The sequence below is a fragment of the Stomoxys calcitrans genome, chromosome 3, assembly GCF_963082655.1.
Source record: "Stomoxys calcitrans chromosome 3, idStoCalc2.1, whole genome shotgun sequence".
In the NCBI taxonomy this organism is placed as follows: Eukaryota; Metazoa; Arthropoda; class Insecta; order Diptera; family Muscidae; genus Stomoxys; species Stomoxys calcitrans.
The window spans coordinates 71,315,692-71,341,095 of NC_081554.1; the positions used below are offsets into that span (position 1 = coordinate 71,315,692).

Consider the following 25,404-nt stretch of genomic DNA (forward strand, 5'->3'; position numbering starts at 1 on the left):
ATCCACGCCAAGTATGATTCGAATCGGTCTAATAAACAGATATAGCTCCCATATAAACCGATCCCCATATTTGACTTTTTTAGCCCTTAGAAGCCTAAATTTTCACCCTTTTTGGCTGAAATTCGTCCCAAACCCTTGCAAAAACTTTTTTGTACCTTTTTTGTAGCCTCTACAGAAAATGTACTAAAAAAATGCTGATGTGGAGAATACCTTTGCCCAAAATGGGTATTTGGGGTATATCTGTGAAAAATTTCCGGCAGTATTTATTTTTGGTTTTTTAAAGACACTTTTATCTTTGATTTTGCCTTTGGTTTTATTATATTTTTTGAAAATTTGCCCATGAGCATTCCATTAAGGAACAGAGGCAAACTTCTCACATATACTTTTTTTGGAAAATTCGGAAGAAATTTTGGAGATATCTCTGTTCTTTTTTTCTTACAATTTTCTCAAGCCGGACAATTTCCTGCATTGGAATCTAAATAAGATTTCAAGACCAATAAAAGACAGTCAAACCAAACGAAAGGCACATCGCATATGGTGCAGGTCACGTCACAGCCTATACACAAAACAGCACTGACAGCATCAGCCGATGGCTGATCTCAGTGCAGAGAACAAATAAGTTCGGCAAAATTGTGTTTGTTAGTTGCTAGATAAGTTGGATTTGAAAAAAAGCAAATAAGATTTTATTTGTTTTCTATTGCGCTTGTGAGTCAAGTCGTCTTTAAGAGCCTTGTTCAAATTCAGATGTGTGCTTCACAATCTTCCCTAGTTGGGTTGGTATGTAAAGTATCATGGGTCGTACAATTTGAATTTTACTTTTCAGAAAAATTCCATTTTTCACTGCTTTTTAGTTTTTCTCTGACATTCACTCAAAAACTAGAGACAATAAAGACGAGGTCTCTTGTCGTTGATCTTCAAACTTTAATTGGTCAAAATTCATTGACATGAGAAAAGTTTCCCCATTTGTCATGGGCAAATTTTTTAGATTTGCACTATCATCAGGAAACACCCCATGTTCAGAGCCACATTCAGAATTGCTGCATGCATTCTTTCTTTGACCTCACGAATGCCTTAGAATAATAGTTCGGAACATACCATAGCACTGAATGCTTTTTAATTCCGTCTAAACATTCTATTGCAATATTACAGTAATTTTGACTGGAGAGGGTTCTTAATAACAGGGAACAGGGGATATTCCTAACAGGGAACAGGGGATATCAATGCATTCCCAAAAAAGATTCAGCTCAGGGTCCTTTTTTATGTCGAGTCCGAACGGCGTGCCTCGTAGCGACATCACTTGGTGGAGAAGTTTTAACATGGCAGAAATATTTAGATTAGTAAAATCCTTATGCTTGAAGCAATCCATATTGCTTACAGATGTTCAATTTTATCTCTTGCGATTTAGCCATAAAATTTTTGTTCCATAAACAAAAGCTCTTTAATTTAAATTTCTCAAAATTTCTTTAGATTGGGTTGTAGGCCTTTATTAAACTCTCTTCCTTGTTTTCTTATAGTTCTGCGCGACGAATTCCGTTTGGAGCCACAAAATACCCGTGTAGCTCAAGGTGAAGTAGCTTTAATGGAGTGCGGACCGCCCAGGGGTTCCCCTGAACCTCAAGTGTCGTGGCGTAAAAATGGCCAAACCTTGAATTTGGTGGGAAATAAACGTATACGCATAGTGGATGGTGGCAATTTAGCCATACAGGATGTACGACAATCCGATGATGGTCGCTATCAGTGTGTTGTTAAAAATGTAGTTGGTACACGAGAATCCTCTACGGCTTTCCTAAAAGTGCACAGTAAGTTTTTGCGGTCACCAGTTGCGTTTAATTTAATCTAATTTTTATTTTATTGATTTAATTTGTTATTCGTTCCTTAACTTTGTTATTTTTTTTTTTTGCTTTTCAAACAGCTCGTCCATTTTTAATACGTGGTCCCCAGAATCAAACAGCTGTGGTGGGTACATCAGTGATATTCCAATGCCGTATCGGTGGTGATCCATTGCCGGATGTCCTGTGGCGCCGTACAGCCTCGGGTGGCAATATGCCTTTACGTAAGTTCAATTTAACCATTTTCAAACTAGTAGCGATAGCTGGCAAAGGACTTCCTTGCCAATGTGGGCAGCTTGTTTATCAATAAACTAGCAATGCACGATTCATGGTTGGCCTTCAACTTTGCTGCTGTGTTTAAAACATCAAATTGGCTTTTATATTGTTGATTTTAACTTTGCTCATATATGTGTGTGGCTTTGTTTGTTTGTTTGTTTGTTTATTGTCATTCGTTTTGTCCCCCCTCAGTTTTGCACAAAAATGGGAGCCTTTTCATCCCCTTCTTATATCGTACCTGGTTAAACGTTTGTGGTCGCCTGCTGTTTGCTTAACCCTTCTCTTATTGTCAATTAGCCGGAAACCACATAACACTGTAAGCGGTCATCTATGAGACCTGCAGCCAACCACCTGGACCACCAGAGAAAACTCCCTGATCTATGTGTAGGGGTGAAGTTGGCGGTGTTTGTGGGTAAAAGGGAGTTTTTGGTTTTCAATATAGATGTCATGTTATTTTTGCTCTTCAGTTTGTATGTTTACACAACTTTGTTAGTTTAGTTTGATTTCCTAAATGAAAATTACTTTTTGGGTTTTTAGTGAATTATAACTCTTAAATAGTATAGAACAGCAGTGGGGGTTTTTGTAATGTATGGTATGTAGGTAGAGGTTACCAAATGTCCAAATGTGCCCCGAATTTCAGTTTGAGTTTTCCAAAATATGTGGTTTTCTATGGAATGTTGAAAATGCAATGATACACTTCGACAGCTGAGTGATATAGGACTTCTTTTTTTTTGGTTGGAATGTGGTTTCCCCTCATACCTAAGCTGCTGTTTTCTCTTCCGGACATCAACATTTTGAGTTTTAGATGCTTCTTGCTTAATGGAAATCTAATTAATTAAGCAAAGCTACGTTTTCTGTGGTTTTTGGGCAATTATGAATATAGACTTTGAATGACAAGTCAAACGTTATGTTGTAGCAAAGGTATTTATATGAAAACACAACAGGACCAAGAATCTCAAAAGGATGTAAGCCAAATGGTTTGTACTTCTGTACTATGATTGCTGCTATTTAAGGCCTTACTGCCTTACTGTTGAGAGATTTGGTTGTTGTTGTTGTTGAGTATGTGTTGTACACTGAGGCGGCAGCCCTTGCCGATGGAGAACTCCATCGGGTCAATGCGCTACGTACAACCGGCTGCCATGGCATTGGGGAGATTTGGTCGCCAGTAATGGTGAAAGTCTTTAGTGAAAAACAATTTTTGTGTAGGTTGGTCTGGAAGGAAACATAGGCTATATAATTTGTTTGATATACGAAGGGGGGGCGGACCCTCCCCTTACTCCAAAAGTACTACCCAAAAATAAAAGTGGACCGATCGGGACAATATGGGATTCATAAGAAAGGTATTCAAGAGTAGATTACGAATTTAATAATAAAAATAGGGTCCAAGTACCTGGGGGCCCGCCCCAGCCTCAAATCCCCTTAAAATAGGTTTATTTGACGATCATGATAATATGGGACTCAAATGAAAGATATTCGGGAGTAGATTACGAATATGGTCAGAAAGTGGGAATAAGCTTTATAATTTATTGATAACGGAAGTGGGCGGACCCTCCAACGTTACCCCAAAAACACCACCCAAAATCAAAAGTAGGCGGATAAGGACTATATGGGTATCAAATGAAAAGTAGGCGGGAGTAGATAACAAATCTGGCATACAAATTCATGTCGAAGTATAGAAGGTCACCCCACCCCCACAAAAACGTCCAAAATGGGCACATTAGCCAATCACGGATATATGGGACTCGGTTTGTTTGTTCGGTATAGACTGAAAAACGGCAGAACCGATTTTCTCGAAATGTTTGCATATTGTGTAGGTTGGTCTGGAAGGAAACATAGGCTATGTAATTTTTCGGTATCGGAAGGGGGACGGACCCTCCCCCTTATGCCAAAAACACAACCGAAAATCAAAAGTGCACCGATCGGGACAATATAGGTATCACATTAAAGGTATTGGAGAGTAGAATACGATTATGGTATTAAAATTTGAGTCTAAGTACTTATATTGGACGTTCATTTCAATATGGGGTTCAAATGAAAGGTATTCGGGAAGGGGGACGGACCCTCCCCCTTATGCCAAAAACACAACCGAAAATCAAAAGTGCACCGATCGGGACAATATAGGTATCACATGAAAGGTATTGGAGAGTAGAATACGAATATGGTATTAAAATTTGAGTCTAAGTACCCATATTGAACGTTCATTTCAATATGGAGCTCAAATGAAAGGTATTCGGGATGGGGGACGGACCCTCCCCCTTATGCTAAAAACACAACCCAAAATCAAAAGTGCACCGATCGGGACAATATAGGTATCACATGAAAGGTATTGGAGGATATAATACGAATATGGTATTAAAATTTGAGTTCAAATACCCATATTGGACGTTCATTTCAATATGGGGCTCAAATGAAAGGTATTGAAGAGTAGATTTCGAATGTGGCTTACAAAATCAGATCGAAATACAGGGAGTCATGTCACCCCTCAAAAACGCCATTAGACCCATAATGACTATATGATACTTGTTTTTAAACCGATTTTCTTAAAATTTTCATATATTGTGCACGTTTGTCTAGAAGAAAAAAAGTGGTCCGATGGGCATAATAAGGGTATCAAATGAAAGGTATTGGAGACCAGAACACAAATATGGTATTAAAATTTGGGTTCAAGTACCCAGCGGAGCCCCCTACCTCCCTTCCCCCCAACCCCCAAAACTCCTCTAAACAGATATATTCAAAGTTCATGTCAATATGGGACTCAAATGAAAAGTATTGGGCAGTAGATTACAAATATGGCATTAAGTCCAAGTAATGGGAGGTCCCCCACCGTAAAATACCCCCAAATGAGCATATTAGCTGACCAGGGTTATATCGTATTACGAATCCAAATGCAAATTTTGCCCATGAACATTCCACTAAGGAACGGGGGCAAACTTCTCACATATCAATGAGTGCAGTCCGATTCAAGTTTAAGCTCAATGATAAGGGACCTCCTTTTTATAGCCGAGTCCGAACGGCGTGCCGCAGTGCGACACCTCTTTGGAGAGATGTTTTACATGGCATAGTATCTCACAAATGTTGCCAGCATTAGGAGGAGAAAACCACCGCTGAAAATTTTTTCTGATGGTCTCGTCAGGATTCGAACCCTGGCGTTCAGCGTCATAGGTGGAGATGCTAACATATGCGCTATGGTGCCTGATATAGGTCCCATATAAACCGATCTCTCAATATGACATCTTAGGCCCTTGGAAGTCGCAATTGTTAACCGAATATGATGTCAATGACTTCTTCTATGATTTTCAACATCCACTCCAACTATGGTCTATATCGATGGAATGTAACTCCCATGTATGGGCTGGGGTTCCAAAGTCTTCTTAGAGCTACTTGACCGGATTCAGAGGAGTGCGATGGTGTTGAATGACGATGTTTCCCCTCGAAATATTGGCAACGTGGTGTTGTTTTATCGGTAATTTCATGGCATTTGGAGATACGTCTTCTTATCCCTAAGGTAAGGAGGTTAACCAAGGACACAAGATCATCTAGGAACTCACACCAGTTTGTGATCGATTGGCCATCTGACACAATCCTGCATTACCAAGAAAACCGGGCAATCCCAAGGCAGCCTGTTGTACGTACCGGATTGACCCGATGATGTCCTTCATCGGCAATGGCTGCCGCCTCAGTGTACTTGATAATTGATGGACGGTATATCAGATTCGGCCCAGCCATAGATAGCTCGCTATTACTCGTTTGTCTATGTCCTCATTATCATAACAGAATTTTCTTTTGCTGGTGCTCTTGTACCATTTTCCTTGCAATTTTGTTAGTATTTTTCTTTAACAAATTTCAAATTTTCAGGTCGAGTTACCGTCTTGGAGGATCGCAGCCTAAAACTGGATGATATCACTTTGGAGGATATGGGTGAATATACCTGTGAGGCTGATAATGCAGTGGGTTCAATCACAGCTACTGGTACCTTAATTGTGCATGGTGAGTACATTTACTCCTCTACAGCAGTTACTTCACCCTTTAACCTATATCTCGCTTATCTCACCCAACAGCTCCTCCCAAATTCTCGATTAGACCCAAAAATCAATTGGTCGAAGTAGGAGATGAGGTGATATTCGAATGTCAGGCCACAGGCTATCCTAAACCCACTGTTTATTGGTCCTTGGAGGGCAATAGTTCTCTGTTGTTTCCTGGCTATAAAGATGGGCGCATGGAGGTAACCGTCACCCCAGAGGGCAGATCTGTGCTCTCGATATTTCGTTTTGCTCGCGAGGACAGCGGCAAAGTGATAGTGTGCAATGGCCTCAATGCAGTGGGTAGTGTCAGCAGTCGCACAGTGGTTACAGTGGATACACAATTTGAATTGCCTCCTCCCATCATAGAACAGGGGCCGGTGAATCAAACCTTGCCTTTGAAATCCTTTGTTACCCTACCCTGTCGCACTTTGGGCTCTCCCATACCACAGGTTCAATGGTATTTAAATGGCATACCTGTGGATGTGAATGAACACGAAAGAAGAAATCTCTCAGATGCGGGCTCCCTTACCGTTGTGGATTTGGTGAAAAATGAAGATGAAGGCTTATACACCTGTGTGGCTAGCAATCGTAATGGCAAATCTTCCTGGAGTGGCTACTTGCGTTTGGATTCGCCTACCAATCCCAATATAAAATTCTTTAGAGCACCTGAGCTATCCACCTATCCTGGACCACCGGGTAAACCTCAGGTGGTGGATAAAACCGAAGATTCAATTAGTTTATCCTGGACACGCAGCAATAAAGTGGGTGCCTCCAGCCTGGTGGGCTATGTGGTGGAAATGTTTGCCAAAAACGAAACAGATGGCTGGACGCAAGTGGCTACTCGTGTGCAAAATACCACCTACACGCAAGTGGCTTTGCTGCCAGGCATTAATTATTTCTTCTTGATTAGGGCTGAAAACTCACATGGGCTGTCGTTGCCCTCACCCATGTCCGAGCCCATAGCAGTGGGAACGGTAAGTATCTAACAGCAGTATGTCGGAGGCTGCTTTTACTGTAGGGGAGTTTTTCCATTAATTTTGTTTTTCTTGTTTTTTATGGTTGTTTAGAAATACTTTAATAGTGGTTTGGATTTGAGTGAAGCTCGTGCCAGCTTACTATCCGGTGATGTTATAGAACTTATCAATGCCAGTGTTGTCGACTCTACCAGTATGAAATTATCTTGGCAGGTTGGTAGCTTAATTTTCCCATCAATTCAACTCAAAGCAACTCATCAGCAGTTTGTTTGCACTCTTTGAATGTAACTCAAACAAAACTTTGGAACACTTCTTGTTGTATACTGCTATACGTAGTAGTATTTACTATTTATTTATATGAATGAGCTGGGATTTTCATTTCCTTTAATTTTTCTCAACTTTTTATACATTTTCCCATTTCACGCACACAAACATATGCACACGTATTCTCCACACGCAGATCATCAATGGCAAATATGTTGAAGGTTTCTATATTTACGCACGTCAACTTTTGGATACTTCAACTGGCTCCTCGCCCAATACAAATCCATTAGTAGCCGCCGCACGTAGCAGCAGCAGCAGCAGTTCCCGCTCATCTCCATCATCGTCTCCTTCGGCATCTGGCTCTTCATCAGCATTGATTTCGGCCTCGAAACCAAATATTGCACGACGTGATGGTACAGCTTATGTAGTGGCCTCCTCTACGCCATCTACGGTCATACAATCGGCTGCTGCCTATATTGGCAGCACCACATATCGCATGTTGACCATTTTGAATGGTGGCGGAGCCTCGTCATGCACCATGACCGGCCTTCTACAGTATACGTTATATGAATTTTTCATTGTACCCTTTTACAAGTCGGTCGAGGGCAAACCATCAAACTCACGTGTCGCTCGGACATTGGAAGATGGTGAGTATTACTACGGTTTTTTTTTTTGCAAAATAAGTGGAATGTTGTTTTTGTTTTCGTTATATTTTGGTAGCAGGGCAGTTTTGACCTTTGAATTTGTAAAATTATTTAAAAATTTGCAGTTTTGAAAGGAAATTTTCGGGGGCAAGAAAAATTTTAGATTTTCAAAAAAAGTTTAATTATAAAAAAATAATTAAATTAATAGAGCTGACATTTTTTCAAAACTATTTACCTCAATTTATATGAAATTAATTTTAATTATATTTGTTTATTATTTTTTTCATTTATTTTACACTAAACTTAATTAAAAATTTCTTAAGGTAAAAATTTTTTTTTATACCCTAGACCACTACTGTGGTACAGGGTATTATAACTTAGTGAATTAGTTTGTAACATCCAAAAAGAATAGATCCATTGATAAGTATACCGATCGACTCAGAATCACTTTCTGATTCGATTTAGCTATGTCCGTCTGTCTGTCTGTCCGTCTATCTGTCCATATTAATTTGTGTACAAACTACATGTCGCAATTTTCTTCCGATCGTCTTCAAATTTGGTATGGACATGTTTTCAGCCTAGAGACGAAGGCTGTTGAAATTTGAAAAAATCGGTTCAGATTTGGATATACCTCCCATATATATATTCGTCCGATTTGCAATAATAATGCAATAAAATGGTTATTTGTTAACCGATTCTCTTGAAATTCGACAAAAAGGATTTTCTTATGACTCTCGACATTACAGGTGAATTTTATAAAAATCGGTTCAGATTTGGATATAGCTCCCATATATATGTTCGTCCGATTTGTAGTAATAACGCAATAAAATGGTCATTTGTTAACTGATACTTTTGAAATTTGACAGGACTCTCGATATAACCAATGAATTTCATGGAAATCGGTTCAGATTTAGATATAGCTCTCATAGCCACAGCAAGCGCATTTATTGACCAATCTTCCCAGAATTTTGTACAACGCTTTCCTCGACGACATTTACAATGTCTATAAAGTTTGCTCGAAATCGGTTCAGATTTAGACATAGCTCCCATATATATGTTCGGCCGATTTGCAGCAATAAAGCAATAAAATGGTCATTTGTTACACAATTCTCTCAAAATTTTGCAGGAAGGATTTTCTTATGACTTTTAACATTACTGGTGAATTTCATGGAAATCGGTTCAGATTTAGATATAGCTCCCATATATATGTTCGTCCGATTTGCAGTAATACAGCAATAAAATGGTCATTTGTTAGATGATTCTCTTGAAATTTGTTACGAAGAATTTTCTCTTGACTCTCGACATATCTGGTGATTTTCATGGAAATCGGTTCAGATTTAGATATAGCTGTCATATATGTGTATCGCCCGATTTTTACTTCTAAAGCCACTGCAAGAGCATTTATTGACCAGTCTTGCCAAAATTTTGCACAACGGTTTCATCGACTACTACTACATTATCTGAGAAGTTTGCTCGAAATCGGTTCAGATTTAGTTATAGCTCCCATTAATATGTTCGCCAGATTTTGTGTAATTTGCTTTAATGTTGTCAATTGTCAAACGTAGTTATTGCAGTTTACACATATTTGCTCAAAATTTGATATGGATTGTTTAATAACCCATCTAAAAAGATCCTCCGAGGTCCATCAAAAATGGTTCTGAATTGGATATAGCTCCCACATTGTACTTATAGTGTAGGTTTAGGGTATTATACAGTCGGCACCGCCCGACTTTTGCCCTTCCTTGCTGGTTTTAAGCTCAAAATTGTTTGCTTACATATTATATGATTCTAACACATTTTACTTTTCCCTACATTGGCAACAAAATTTTTTCTTCTTTCCATTTTCTCCCCCTTCTTTTTCGTTAAATTCAATATTAAAGCTTTGGACATTTTTGCCTTGGCATCAAATCTGTCGTAAGGTTACATATGCAACCTCCCACTTTTCTGCTTAAATAAATATTTAATCGAAAAATTATACAATCTTTTGGGAAAACAGCTGATGTTGTTAGTGAAACCAAAGAAAAAAGCAAATATTGACGAAGCAAACCCTTTTTGCAAAGGGAATATTTATTGGGGAAAACATGCATTTGGCAAAGTAGGGGGAACAAAAAGGATTAGTGGAAAACGGAGTTGTATAAAATTTTAGAAAAGTCCCAAACAGAAAATAAATAAATAAATTTAAGTTTGAAATTTTAGAAAATTGGGAATAATGGATAATAACAAGTAAATGGAAAGGGCCGTATTATATTAAAGCCGGAAATACTTAATGAGCTGAAATATATATAAGTAACTAGCTTCGAGTCCAGTATGTGGAAATATTGACATCTGAAAATCCTTAAGTTCAAAGAAAACTTTGCGATTTTCAATTTCAGTTCGTCTATCGCAATCACGCTACAGGCCTAAAAAACAAAGATACTCGAATTGATTTCAACACACATCATTTCTTTAGCCTCCGCCATAGGATATGCAAATTCGTCTCTGACCAATCCATTAAAAAAAACATCAGGGTTATTTCTCTCATATCTGTGAGTGCTAGCCGTCAAGTCTAATTTTATTGATAAGGGATCTCCTTTTTATTGCCGTATCCCCACGGCGTATCGTTGAGCGACATCACTTAGTTCAGAAGTTTCGGTAAACATTTTCCGATATTTCAGGATGCGAACCCAGGCTTTCAGCATTATAGGCGGTCATGGTAACCTCTGCGCCACGGTGGCCTTCTAGACATAGCTTCTATATAAATCGATCTTTCGATTTCACTACTTGAGCGTTTAGAGTGAGGAATTCTTATCTGATTTCATTGAATGCTTTTTATATGACGTCTATCATATTTAACGGCTTTGGTCGGAATCAGTCCACAATCTAATATAGCTCCTGTAGAAACCTATCTCCCGCAATCCCATGGCAGCCGGTTGTACATACCGGATGGACCCAAAAAAGTTCTTCATCGGCTAGGGCTGCCGCCTCAGTGTACAATACACTGGAACAACAACAACCTTTCTCCCGATTATACTTCTTTAGCCTCTAAAGGGCCCAAATTCTTTCCGAGTTGACTAAGATTTTGCTCAAAAACTTCTTTATGATGCGTCCACATCTATGTCAAGTGGGATCCGAATCGGCCCATAACCAGATATGGTTTCCATGTAAAGCTTTCTCCCGATTTAAATTCATGTGCCTTAAGGGTGCCGATTGGACTGAAATGATTGCTCCATTACTTCTGCCAAGTTTGATTTGAATCGGCCAATAACATTATAAAGCTCCCGATATCCAACTATTTTGAGACAGTGAGTTGCGTTAGGCCACTTGACATCTTCTTCAGTTTGGCCAAGATCGGTCCAGATTTGGATATAGCTGTCATATAGACCGATCTCTCAATTTATGGTCTTGGGCCCATAAAAGGCGCATTTCTTGTTAAATTTCGGAGAGTGAGTTGTGTTAGGCACCTCGATATTCTTCTTGAAGATGGCCCAGATCGGTCCAGATAGCTGCCATATAGTCCGATCTCTCGATTTAAAAGGCACATTTATTATTGGCGTATTTGTTATCCGATTTCTGTATCTGAGTTTTATGAACTTTCCTATCGAAATCGAGGTCCGATTTGACTCCGACAGGACAGGGTACATTATGAAATCCTACAAACGCGGTCTATATTTGTGAGATAACGTGCCAATGTCTAAAAATTGGACCCGGGAAGGACATATGGGGCCTCCAAACTTTTGAACCCCCAAACCTCGACAATATGGGTATCAAATTAAAGCGATCGATGAGTAGATTACTAATATGGTACAGTAGATTACAAACAACAATTAAAAACATTTGAAAAATTTATTTATTTCATTTAATACCCATTTTGCCTAGGTTGAGAGGTTCACTATCTCAAGGCCCTTTGGATCCCTGCCGGGCCCAATTTTAAGTCTATTTCCATATTTTTCATCTGCTCGTTAATGTCTTTCGTTTGATATGTATATTGCGTAGGTGTTAGCAGGAGGGTCCATGGGCCTTCGTCCCAAAAATGGACTTCAGATTCTTATTCCTGGGGTCAATCCACATGTTCATTCAACATTTCAGCGAAATGAGAAGTGCGCCCTATAAAGTGAATTTTTTACCGAATAAAAAAAAATATTCGAGAATTTGTTGTTATAAGGCTCACAAAGTAAATTGGATCCTAGATAAGTTTATTTTACAAATAAAATTATTGACATATTGTATAACAACTGATTCCACTGCTGGTTCAAGATGAAATTAAGGACATTTTCATTAAAATTTAAGAAAATCTCATTAAAATGTTATCTTTAGAAAATATTTATTGAAACATGCTTTTTCTAATTTGACATCAACACACATTGGCGTTATCTAATTTCCAATTTCATAAGCTATTAAAAATATTCCCATGAACTGCCTCATGTTAACTTCAGTGCTAAATTGTTGTCATAAAACAACTCCATTAATTGTCTCTCGGTCCCCTATCAATTTTATTTTATCAAAAAAGCAGACAATTTGATGCAAGTTCTTCTTCTTCTTTGAAAAAGTCCATAAATAACTTAAAAAATGTCTCATCATATTTAATTAATAAGACCCTCAATTCTAAAGTGAAGTAGCAGAAAAAATCCCTTTTGACATTTCGAAGTTTTTAATGCCTGTTTAAAAATAAAAACAAAAATCTTCTGAAAGATAAAGTTTTTTTTCACTCTTTGCTCTTATCTAGAGGAAATCATACAGAAAATGAACTTTGCCATCTTTGTTTTTTGTTTTGAACAATCATAGCCTGATTACTTTAAATAACCACAAAACTTCCGCTTTTATTTATAAAGTCAGGCCCCCCATAGATTTCCGTTTCCATTTCAAGCATACGCCAATACACATAAATGTGCTTGTGCTCCCATAAATAGTATACGAATGAAGTAGCATGTGTATGTGTAAGTGTGTTTCGAACTCCTTTTAGCTGCCATACAATTTCAACAGTAGCAGCAGCATCATCATCATTCGCCACCCCATTCACCAAACAAATAAAGCTTAAACAAATACGCACTTAAGCACATACCCAACAACAGACAGACGACAACAAGCAGAGAGTGAGAGAGAGAGACAGAAGCACTTTTCTCTTATGAGGTGGGGTACATACAAATATGTGTCTGTGTTATGTTGGGCTATGCGTATTTGCCTTTTGCATATGTGAAACCCTTGCTTTTGGCTTTTTCAGCACAACAACAACTACGACAACTTTTTATGCACACACACACACACACACAATTGATGTAAAATATCAGGCAAACAGCAACCGCTAAAAGATACAAAAACCCATTTTCCCTTGCTCTCTCTTCTCACCTCTACACATCCCCCACTCTTTGGCTTTGTGTGGGGTTTGTTGATGCACAAGAAAAGACATAATGAAAAAATAACGCCAGGATATACGGAGATGCAGAAACAAATACAAACTCATCCTCATTTGTTTATTTATAAGCTTTTTTTTTTGTTTGAACCTGCCATACGAAAACGCTGATGTACCGGCTTTTGCCGGAATGATGACAATAATCGTCATCATTGTGAAGTGTCAACATCAACATCATCATGATCGTCAGCAGCATCGTGGTATGGAAATGATGGTATCATGTGTAAGGGTACATGTGGTTGATTTTGGGGGTATACTTAGAGTTGTACTGTTATATACACCACCGAAGAATGGGCATATTAATTTTGTCATTCCCTATGCAACACACACATTGAAATATCCATTTCCTAACCCATAAAGTATGTATGTATATTCTTGATCGTCGTAAAAATCTAAGACAGTCTAGCCATGTCCGTCAGACGGTCAGTCTGTCTGTTGAAATCTCGCTGCAGTCTCTAAACATTAAGATAATGAGCTGATTCTTTACATAGACTTTTTTTATTCATCCTCACCATATCCTTGTTTGATCCTCACCATATCCTTCCCGAATATGCTGGAGATCGGACTATATTTAGACATAGCTGCCATGTTGACCATTATTCTGTTTTACCGTCTTGAATAGTGAATAGTGAAGCACTCAATGTCGGTAACGGGTTTTGTCCAAATCGCACCATACTTCGATAAAGCTGCAATGGGTTCATAAATAATGCATTATTCAACAGATTATAACGAATGGTAGTTAATATATATAACCGAGGTGGTGGACATCCAAAGTTCCGTCCGGGCGAACTTAATCCATTTTTTCTTGTTTTTATACCCTACACCACTACTTTGGTGCCATATAAACAGATCTCGGATCTTGACTTAAGCCTCTAGCCCCAATTGCTATCCGATTTGTCTGAAATTTTCCATGAAGTGCTTTGTTCTGATTTCCAACAACCGTGCAAGGTATAGTCCGACTCGATTGATAACCTAATTTAGCTGCCATATGAACCGATCTTAAGATTTAACTTCTTGAGCCTCTAGAAGAGGTAATTCTTGTCCGACTTGACTGAAATTTTGCACAATGAGATCTACTATGGTCTGCAACATCCAATCGGTCCACAACCTCGGTATATAAAATGTCGGGCAAAGAATTTGACAAATGTGATCCATGGTGGAGGGTATATAAGATTCAGCCCGGCCATTGTGTAGGTTATTCTGGGAAGAATAACCGGCTACATAATTTTTTTATAGCAAGAAGGACGCGGACCACAAATATACCACCCAAACTGAAAAGTAAGTTGTTTAGGACAATATGGGGGTCAAACTAAATTTATTTGGGAGTAGTATTCGCAACCCTACCCTACAAACCTTTCAAACCTTATGTGGACCAATCTGTACAATATGCGTGTGAAATACCAGTATGATGCTTAAATTAGGAACTAAGCCTCAGGAGGACCACCCCTTCCCCAAAAATCGTCCTCGTACACATATTAACCCGAAAAAAATCCCTCTCCAAAAAACCAAAACGAAAAACCGGAAAAGAAGTCCGATCGTGGTATAAGGGCGCAACCATAACAACCATATAAGAGCGCAACCATAACAAAAAACCATAAAAAAAAAAATAACTACCAAAAAAGGAAAACGGAAAAGTAGTCCGATCGTGGTATGAGGACGGGGTCATGTAATATAGGGTCTTTCAATAAAAGCGCTATAAAAGATTTTTTTAAATATGACAAAAACGGTTGTGGATATGAATGAAATTCTTTATTTCTGTGAAAATATGTTCGATGCCATTATGTATGAAACTCGATTTCTTTTGCATGGCCACCTCGGGCACGCTTGCAGAAGTCCAGCAGCTGAACCCAATTTTCAACGGGTTTCAAACATAAATCGATCGATCGTCGCCGGCTTCTTGGCATTGATCATAGGCTTGTTGTAGCCCCTTAGAAAACAGCCTAACAGTGTCAAATCGCATGACCGAGGCGTCCAATCGACTGGATGATTTCGTGAGATAACACGTTCTCCAAACTTGGCCGTGTGGCTTGTGGTGCCGTCCTGTTAGAACCACATGTCCTTCCAGTCCATATCATCAAATTGGGTCCAAAAATATTCTCTTATCATTGAACGGTAGCGATTCCCATTCGCAGTAACGTGCCGGTCTTGATCATTGTAGAAGAAGTACAGCCCAGTGACGCCGCCGACCCATAAACTGCACCAAACCGTAATATTTTCGGGATGCAATGTTGTTTTTGTAGCCACATTTTCATGTGGAGGTGGGGATACTTGTCAAGCTCCTGTAGGTAAGCAAGCTCGTTTCCGCGGCAACAAGTTCACCATTGGTTATTTAAAGGCGCAAATAACTCGCCTGGTCATATCGATCATCATAGGCACTCAGTGCAAGAGCCGGCGCCGCCTGGCCTCTCACTAAGACTCTTCGCTCGATACCGCTGATTTGTCGCGACTGCCATTGCAGCTACTCCGTATGGAGTATTCCACTATCCGCAACTTGTGGACGCGCCCGGTAGCTCGCAGCTAAGCTTCTCGTGATAGCATACCACCCAGATTTGACCTCAATGTTCCAGCCTGTGTGGTGCTCACAACTATCTCGTGCCGGAGGTTTGGGAGGCAATGATAAGTACGTGTGGATTGCTGACTGACCATTAGCGCATATTTTGCTTATTGACGAAGCCATTCATCCAGAAATGAGCCGCATCGTAGCGCTCTTGACGTTGAGGCCAATGACTCCGAATTTCGATAGTAGATTTTAATGAATTTGACTCGACTCGACTGTCAAAAGAGCGGCAAAACATATGACGTCGTTTGCTGTTCTTATCGGTCCATTTTGTAGCGTCCCTGTTTAAAAACCCTATATTTCTCTAAAAAGAGATGATGCACAGTGGGATGAAATCGAAAAAAAACTAGTGATAAATCTGTAGTCTGAGAACGAGTAGATATAACTTTTTGAATATTTTAATGGTTAATGGCTGTAGACCTCAAGCGGACTTTTAGCAATGGAATTTTTCCCCTAGAGATTTGAGTTATCCCATCTCAGCCATGTGAAATCTAGCCCTCTTGTCATTTACTCTCTTTGTGACTCATTCGAAAAGTATGGCTGGGTATCTGCCTTAAGTTTCTGCTCGACAACAAAATAAAGTAATTTCTTAGGGTAAACATAAAGTCTTTTTCGTTTTAGCCCAAGTTTTAGTTCACTATTCCCCTTCCCCTCATGTATGTATCTACAAAATGTCCTGAAATATTCTGTAGTTGCGGCGGCAAGGATCCAAAGAACAAAACCATTCTAGACAACACCAATGCATATGCAGTTATGGATACAGAGGGGGCAAACACTTATTCACACTCCACACCCACTGGCATTATTATTTCTCACAAGCATGGTTTTTGCTGCTATTTATTCTGTTGCTCGAGTAGCCGGTGAATACAGTGTGATTGCTGTTGTTCGTATTATTGTCGCTTTGTGGAAAAAGAACCAACGTTTTGGTTTTTGAGTGTTTTGACTACCCACTTTGTACTCCCTCCACTGTGGGATGGCAGTTAAACTAAATTTGTCATTCTGTTTGCAACATATCAAAAGATTATTCTTCGATGGTGATTAGTAATCGTGTTAGAAATCTTAGACTATCACTAGATAAGTGGCCGAAGGTCTGCTTATTCATCTAGCTTTTAGGTGTTGCACCAATATTTTTAAGTGCTGTACATCAGATGGTAGCCCAAATCTTTGGAGAGAAGTTTTACATGGCATAGTACCTCACAAATATTGCCAGCATTAGGAGGGGAAAACCACCGATGAAAATTATTTCTGATGGTCTCGCCAGGATTCGAACCCAGGCGTTCAGCGTCATAGGCGGACATGGTAACCCCTGCGCTACGGTGGCCTCCGCTGCAGAAGCGATCCTTAAAAAACCTCTTGGGACACTGGAATTGTCTAAGCGATGTTCTATTACGATTACCAAATCCGTAACTAGCGAACCCAATATGTTTTTACTTTTTCCTAAAGCATCCCTAGACTTGGTCCTTAAGCCTCAAAAGGATTAGAAATATAGTCCAAGTTTTTTATAATTTGACCATTTAGCTTCATAAGTTTCATCAATACCATGCCTACTAGCGTTTTGACAATTTAACGTTTTTCCTTCTTCCGAAAACAGGGGTGTTCACCTTAATCTCTCCCTCTCCTAATGATTTACAATTGCTTCAGACATACATTGCCTTGCAATTTCTTTATGCAACGTGCTAAAGGACCATTGTTATGCCAGAGACACAATCACTGTTAGCATACAAACATATTCATAAACAAATATACAAAATGCACTTGTCCTCAAAATAGGCGTCTGAAAACTCATTCGAATAAGCTTACCTAGGCAATGGGTTTTGTTACGGTTTTGTTTTTATTTATATTGCATACAAATTGCAGCACGTAATAGCAGTTGACAGTAAATGTTACGTGTAAACAACAGCGCACAATACTACAATGGCAAGTCATTTGAGTAGGATGGGCGCAAAAAAAGAAACAGAAAGAAATGCATTCCCTCCAATCACACATCTTATCAAAACAAACACTTATTTGGTGGAGGTGGAAGTACGAGTGTGTATCTGTGGGGGACCGCATCAAATCCCTTTCGGCTAGGTACTAAGAAAACAGAACGTGAGTTGGCATTTCAGTTGTTAAGGTTTTCAACTTTATGTATCGCTGGATGATGTTTTTTTTTTCTTTTTGTTAGCAAAATAAGCAGTTTTGTGGCTGCATTTCCGTTTCCTGTGCAGCAGCATACATGCAAGGATTATGTTGCACTTCTTGTTAAAAGCTCATGTTGAAGTTGTTATCTTGCTTGTTTGTGTTTCTTTTTTATGAGACATTCAGTATGGTTAGGTTGCATGTTTTCTTTGGGGCAGAAGAAAAGCAAGCCAGGTATTCAGTGTGTTTTCATCTGAAATAATTGTTGTTTATCCTTGTGACGTAATAAGACATCCTTGACAGAAGTTGTTATACTCTATGCAACATAGAGACAGGGTCTATAGAAAATTATGACAACAAAATGCAAGCACTGGCATAATGAGAATCTTCATTATTTTGATATTATTTTTTGCCAAGCATCATTCCTCATAAACAGCATTCTAAAATGCACCTCTGCTTGTCTTCATAAAATTGTGCTGCTACAACTTTTGCGAATTCAAATTTTCTTTTGTTTGTATTTAGTGGCCTCGACGTTGTCAGTCACGAAATTCCACGGAACTGTTTGCAAGAGAAACAAAACACATAATGATAAGGTTTCTTGCTGCCAAGTTACATATAAAACAGCTGTAATACTTTCAAGGTGTTTACGCATCAGTCTTGTCTCTCCACTCGACTTTCATATAATCATTTTGTTCTTTGCTTTGACTGCAAATTTGATAAATTGAGTGTTTGTTTTCATAAAGTTTCGTGTGGTGAAGTTGTACTATGGTAAAAGGTTTAAATAAATCTTGTAAAAGGAATTAATAAAACAAAATAAAATATAATAAAATATAATAAAACAAAATAAAATAAAATACAACACAATAAAATACAATAAAATACAATAAAATAAAATAAAATAAAATAAAACAAAATAAAACAAAATAAAATAAATATAAAATAAAATAAAATAAAATAAAATAAAATAAAATAAAATAAAATAAAATAAAATAAAATAAAATAAAATACAATAAAATAAAATAAAATACAATAAAACAAAATAAAAAAAATAAAATAAAATAAAATAAAATAAATAAAATAAAATAAAATAAAATAAAATAAAATAAAATAAAATAAAACAAAATAAAATAAAATAAAATAAAATAAAATAAAATAAAATAAAATAAAATAAAATAAAATAAAATAAAATAAAATAAAATAAAATAAAATAAAATAAAATAAAATAAAATAAAATGAAATAAAATAAAATAAAATAAAATAAAATAAAATAAAATAAATATAAAATAAAATAAAATTAAATAAAATAAAATAAAATAAAATAAAGTAAAATAAAATAAAACAAAATAAAATTAAATAAAGTAAAAAAAAAATAAAATAAAATAAAATTAAATTAAACAAAATAAAAAATAATATGAAACAAAGTAAAGTAAAGTGAAACAAAATAAAATAAAATAAAGTAAAAAAAAATAAAATAAATTAAAATTAAATTAAACAAAATAAAAAATAATATGAAACAAAGTAAAGTAAAATGAAACAGTAAAATAAAGTAAATAATAATATAAAATAAAATATAATAAAATAAAACATAATAAAATAAAATAATATAAAATGAAATTAATTATGTTTTATATAAAAATTAAATTGTTGCGTTTTGTTTGTTTCATGAAATTGTCACAGATGGTAGGGTTTGAGCCTCGTTAAAAATTGGATACTAGATTTTTTGATATCCGAATGGGGGGCGGACCCTCCTCCTTACCACAATTTTCAAAAACGCCAGATCTCGGAAATGGGTGCACAGATTTAAGCGAAATTTTGTACGCCACCTTATGGTACCATAAACCATAAGGTAAAAAAAAACCCACCAACAGGATTTTTTCACTACTTTGGGCAATATGGGTATCAAATGAAAGGTATTTAAAAGTGGAATACAAATCTGATATAAGAATTTACTCCTTGGTGTCTAAGGGTAGCTCAAATGTGTTTTTTGGGAGTTGAGTATGAATTTGATATCCACTTTCGGGGCAAACGGTTTGGCAATTCCAATCCACCACCAAAACCAAGTAGATCTAGCATCCAAACTTTAATGGGCGGGCCCTGCCCTTACCGTATATTCAAAACGCCAGATCTCGGAGATGATTGGGGCGATTTAAGCGAAATTTAGTTTGTTTATAATAACTCAAAAACAGAAATTTGGTATCTTTATTTAAGGTGGTATACCTAGGGGGGCGCTCCCACCTACGAAACCCGCCAAATGGAAATATAAACCAATCATGACAATATGGGGCTCAAATGCAAGGTATTTGAGACCGCCAGAAATACCTCCATACCGGATATATTTACCGACCACTGCAATATTAGGCTCAAATGAAAGGTACTTGGGAGTATGGCATGAAAATGATATACACATTGGGGCGAAATATCTGAAAGGCCGTACCTGCACCCCTTAACAGGACTTATTTCCTGGCCGTACCAGTATAGGGCTCAGATAAAATAAGAGAGTGAAAGAAGGCGCAGCGGAGCAGGTCCGAAATACCCACAAAGATGTATTCCTATGCTTTATAAATTATGAGAAGGCTTTTGATACGGTGCAGCATGATAAACTGACATAAATTCTTGTATCTAAAGGTTTAGACCATAAGGACATACGATGCATTAGAAGCCTGTATTAGCACCAAACGGCAACAGAAAGTATCAGTATATCCAGAGGAGGTGTTAGGCAAGGATGCATTCTCTCCCCATTGCTATTTGTTAAATTTCATTAGGATACCTCTGAAAAAATATTAATATTTTCTCACCATTTACCGAAGAAAATGGATTTTAATTAGTTTGACATAAAATCGCACCTGCTGTCAAAAAAGCAGGTTTAGGAAGGGGAGTAGGATGGGAGGTATATTAGCCTAGTTACTCTGGTTGTAAAACTTAAAAAAAATTGTTCTACGATATGTATTTTTGATCATCTTGACTTTCTGTTTGTCGAAATCACGATAGCTGTCGATCAAATAAAGATATTCGCTTGAAATTTTGCACAGTCACTTCTTTTTGATGTAGGTCGTTGGGAGGACTGCAAATGAGCTGTATCGGTTCAGATTGGTGTATAGCTCACTCATAAACCGTTCCTCAAATTTGACAGCTTGAGGCTCTAGAAGCCTTTTTCTTCGATTTCAAAGAACTTGCAATAACTGTAGTACGTATGCTACAAATCGGTTCTATTACCTGGTACAGCTCCCTTATATACCGATCTCCTCATTGAGCATCTTTTGGCTGAAACCTTAAACGCTGATCAAGAATATATATACTTTATAGGGTCGGAAATGGATATTTCTATATGTCGCAAACGGAATGACAAAATGAATGTACCTCCATCCTTCGGTGGTGGGTATAAAAATGTGAATACAATTATTGCCTTAAATAAAAAACAACAAAAAGAAACATTTCCAAAAATCTTTCAAGTAATTGTTTTTAGTTTAAATAAAGTTAACTATATTTTCTACTCTCTCTTTTTCAGTTCCAAATGAGGCACCATTTGGCATGGAGGCCATATTGTTAAATTCTTCAGCAGTTTTCCTTAAATGGAAACAGCCAACACTTAAGGCTCAACATGGTAAGTACAAAGAACAACAATGCCAGACACATAACCCATACATACATATGTTTGGCAGACAAGAAAACGGGACCAAGCATTCGGACCCTTTACGCCTCGTTTTTCTTTTCTATTTTTTGTCTGTTCACTAATCTCTTTTTAAATGCCTCTTTTTTATATAACTTTTGTGTTTGTTTTTTTTTCCGTTTATTCTCCATTTGGTGTTCTCTTCATATTTTCGCACCTCATTAGGCGTATTGTTGTACTACCACATTGTTGTGCGAGGCATTGATACGGCCCATAATTTTTCACGTATCCTTACCAATGTCACAATTGATGCTGCCTCCCCCACTCTGGTGCTGGCCAATTTAACCGAAGGTGTCATGTATACGGTGAGTGTGGCAGCTGGCAACAATGCTGGCATTGGACCCTATTGTTCACCGGCTACACTGAGATTGGATCCCATTACCAAGAGATTAGATCCCTTCATAAATCAACGGTAAGTTAACAGCCATGGATTAAAGTATTTAAATAAATTTACATATCCTTCCGGTTTGTAACCCACTTGGTGGTATGGCCATCGTAATGCCTCTCATCCTCATCATTGGGGATATGCGGATGTGTGTATTCATAAATATGATGTATGACATTAATATACATATATATGGAATATTTTATGCTAATATACACTTGTGTGTGTGTGTGTGTGTTTGGTCTTTTATTTAATTTTTTTTCTCTAGTTATCCCATAAATCAAGATCATGTCGATGATGTGTTAACTCAACCATGGTTTATTATATTATTGGGTGCCATATTGGCCATAATGATGCTATCCTTTGGAGCCATGGTCTTTGTCAAGCGTAAACACATGATGATGAAACAATCAGCCTTAAATACCATCCGAGGTAAGTGTAAATAACGATAAAGATGAAAATTTTTCAAAACATGCCCTTAGTTAAATGCTTCATAAATCCCAAAGTCATTTTAAGTCCCCTTGTTTTTTTTTTTTTTTTTTTTTTTGTGTGAGCTGAAGAAAAACTCTTAAAGTTTGAAGGATTTCATATTTTTCCTTTTTTTTTTTTGTGTGTGTTGTTGGCTTCACTTTTTCTGAATCTTTATTAAGTTTATAGCTCTAGTCGGTGAGTGTTTTAGCAGGGAGGAGGGGGTATAAAGGTTTGCAGAGCATGATGTTAACTCAGCATTATTTTACAATTTTCCAGAAGCGTTCTTGTGTAGACGAGTTAACGAGTCTTGTTTTTGTTGTAGTTAAATGTTGTCTGCTTTCATGGCGAATGAGGGTTGAAAATAATGCAAAAAAAAACAACACAACACTCTTGTACCTACTCCTGACAGAGCTTGGACAAAACCACTTGAATATGATTGTTAACCAAGCAGGTGTAAAATAAAAGTTTTACCCGCCATTAACATCCTCTTTGGATGTTGTTTTTTCAAGTTCTCTGCCAGCAGTCAGTATACCATCGAAATGTTGAGAGTTATTGTGGATGTAGCCAACTTAAAGGAATTGTAATATTTCCACAGAGGGGAAACTTTTTTTTTGAGATTACTTTAAAAGTGGGGCTATGTTGCTTGGTAAAACAAAAATATTTATAAATTTGGAATTGAAATATTTATTTAAATTTAAAAGTTCAAAGGTCATGCTAGTAGGTTAAGAGTTTTAAAATGTAGCTCAATATTACACAACGTTAGGAGTAACAAAAAACAAAACATTAAGTTCAGCTGTCTATATCCACCTCCATGTAAATGCAAATTTGCCCATGAACATTCCATTAAGGAACAGGGGCAAACTTCTCACATAGCAATGAGTGTTGCCCGATTCAAGTTTTTAAGCTCAATGTAAGGGGCTTCCTTTTTATAGCCGAGTCCGAACGGCGTGCTAAAGTGCGACACCTCTTTGTGGAGAATTTTTATCATGGCTGCCATATCAAATGGTACAGTTCAGGGGATACCCACCGCTGAAAATTATTTCTGATGTTCTTGCTAGGATTCGAAACCAGGCGTTCAGCATCATAGGCGGAATGCTAAACTCTGCTTTACGGTGGCCTCCAAATCCATCACCATGGATATATAAACTAACCTTTTTTATTATAACTGTACCTTATCCATATAAATATCCAAAAATGGATCGATTTAGATCATATTTAGTTCAGGTAGCGAAGAGCTTTTTACAAGTTTCAGTTTGAATTTTAGAGAAATTTGTTAATAAATAAAGCCTTTATTGGCTTGAGACCAAAAATCGCTACATAAAACTATATGGCTGCTATATCGAGATTAGGTTTGCTGTGGACCAAACCAGACTTTCCCTTGAAAAAGGGTACGAAATCTACCCTTTAATTGGGAAAGGGTATTAAAGCTACCCTTTTCCCAAAGGAAAAACTAAAACTATCCTTTCCTTTGGGAAAGTGTACTAAAACTAGTCTTTACTTTGGGAAATGGTACTAAAACTAGTCCTTCATTTGGGTAATGGTACTAAAACTACCGTTTCCCTTAGGAGTGGGTACTAAAACCCTTTACCTTGGGAAAGGGCACTAAAACCCTTTTTCTTGGGAAAGGGTATTAAATAAGAGTACAAAAAATACCCTTTCACCTTGGAAATGGTACTAAAACTACCCTTTCCCTTGCTAATGGGTACTAAAACCACCCTTTCTCTTGGGAGAGGGTACTTGGGTATGGGTACTTAAACTATCCTTTCTCTTGGGAAAGAGTACTAAAATTGGTCCTTTCTTTGGGAAAGGGTACTAAAACTACCCCTTCCCTTGGGAATGAGTACTAAAACTATCCTTTCCGTTGGGAAAGGCTACTAAAACTATCCTTTTCCTTGGGAATGGGTACTGAAACTACACTTTCCCTGGGAAAGGGTGCTAAAGCTACCCTGTCTTTTGGAGGAGGGTACTAAATCTACCCTTTCGCTTGGAAAATGCTATCAAAACTATCCCTTCCCTTGGGAAATGGTACGTAAACTACCCTTTCCTTTGGAAAAGGAAATTAAAAACCAAAATTATCCTTTCCTTTGGGAAAGTGTACTAAAACTAGTCTTTCCTTTGGGAAATGGTATTCAAACTAGTCCTTCCTTTGGGAAATGGTACTCAAACTAGTCCTTCCTCTGGGAAATGGTACTAAAACTACCCTTTCCCTTAGGTGTGGCTACTAAAACCCTTTCCCTTGGGAAAGGGCACTAAAACCCTTTTTCTTGGGAAAGGGTATTAAATAAGGGTACAGAAAATACCCTTTAACCTTGGAAATGGTACTAAAACTACCCTTTCCGTTGCTAATGGGTACTAAAACCATCCTTTCTCTTGGGAGAGGGTACTTGGGTATGGGTACTTAAACTATCCTTTCTCTTGGGAAAGAGTACTAAAATTGGTATTTTTTTTGGGAAATGGTACTAAAACTACCTTTTCCTTTCCTTGGGAAATGGTACTAAAACTTGGGAAAGTGTACTAAACTATCCTTTTCTTGGGAAAGGGTACTAAAGACATTCTTTCCCAAAGCAATGGTACTAAAACTACCCTTTCCATTAAGAATGGGTACTAAAACTACCCTTACCCTACAAAAAATACCGTTTCACCTTGGAAATGGTACTAAGACTACCCTTTTTCTTGTGAATGGATACTAAAACCACCCTTTCTCTTGAAAAAGGGTACTAAAAGCATCCCTTTCCTTGGGAAAGGTTACTAAAACTACCCCTTCCCTTGGGAAAGGTTACTAAAACTACCCCTTCCCTTGGGAAAGGGTAC

At 37.5% G+C, this 25,404-nt stretch overlaps 1 protein-coding gene across 1 annotated transcript in view; it reads left to right on the plus strand.

Moving 5' to 3' along the window:
• Positions 1 to 25,404, plus strand: part of LOC106088821 (protein sax-3) — a 164,105-nt gene that overhangs the window by 121,887 nt on the left and 16,814 nt on the right. Inside the window, exons 4-12 of the mRNA XM_059365141.1 lie at positions 1,515 to 1,799; positions 1,913 to 2,053; positions 5,961 to 6,092; positions 6,164 to 7,101; positions 7,195 to 7,314; positions 7,562 to 8,012; positions 21,576 to 21,671; positions 21,903 to 22,149; positions 22,391 to 22,554. Of these exons, the coding sequence (XP_059221124.1) occupies positions 1,515 to 1,799; positions 1,913 to 2,053; positions 5,961 to 6,092; positions 6,164 to 7,101; positions 7,195 to 7,314; positions 7,562 to 8,012; positions 21,576 to 21,671; positions 21,903 to 22,149; positions 22,391 to 22,554 (2,574 nt within the window). The remainder of the gene's footprint in view (positions 1 to 1,514; positions 1,800 to 1,912; positions 2,054 to 5,960; positions 6,093 to 6,163; positions 7,102 to 7,194; positions 7,315 to 7,561; positions 8,013 to 21,575; positions 21,672 to 21,902; positions 22,150 to 22,390; positions 22,555 to 25,404) is intronic.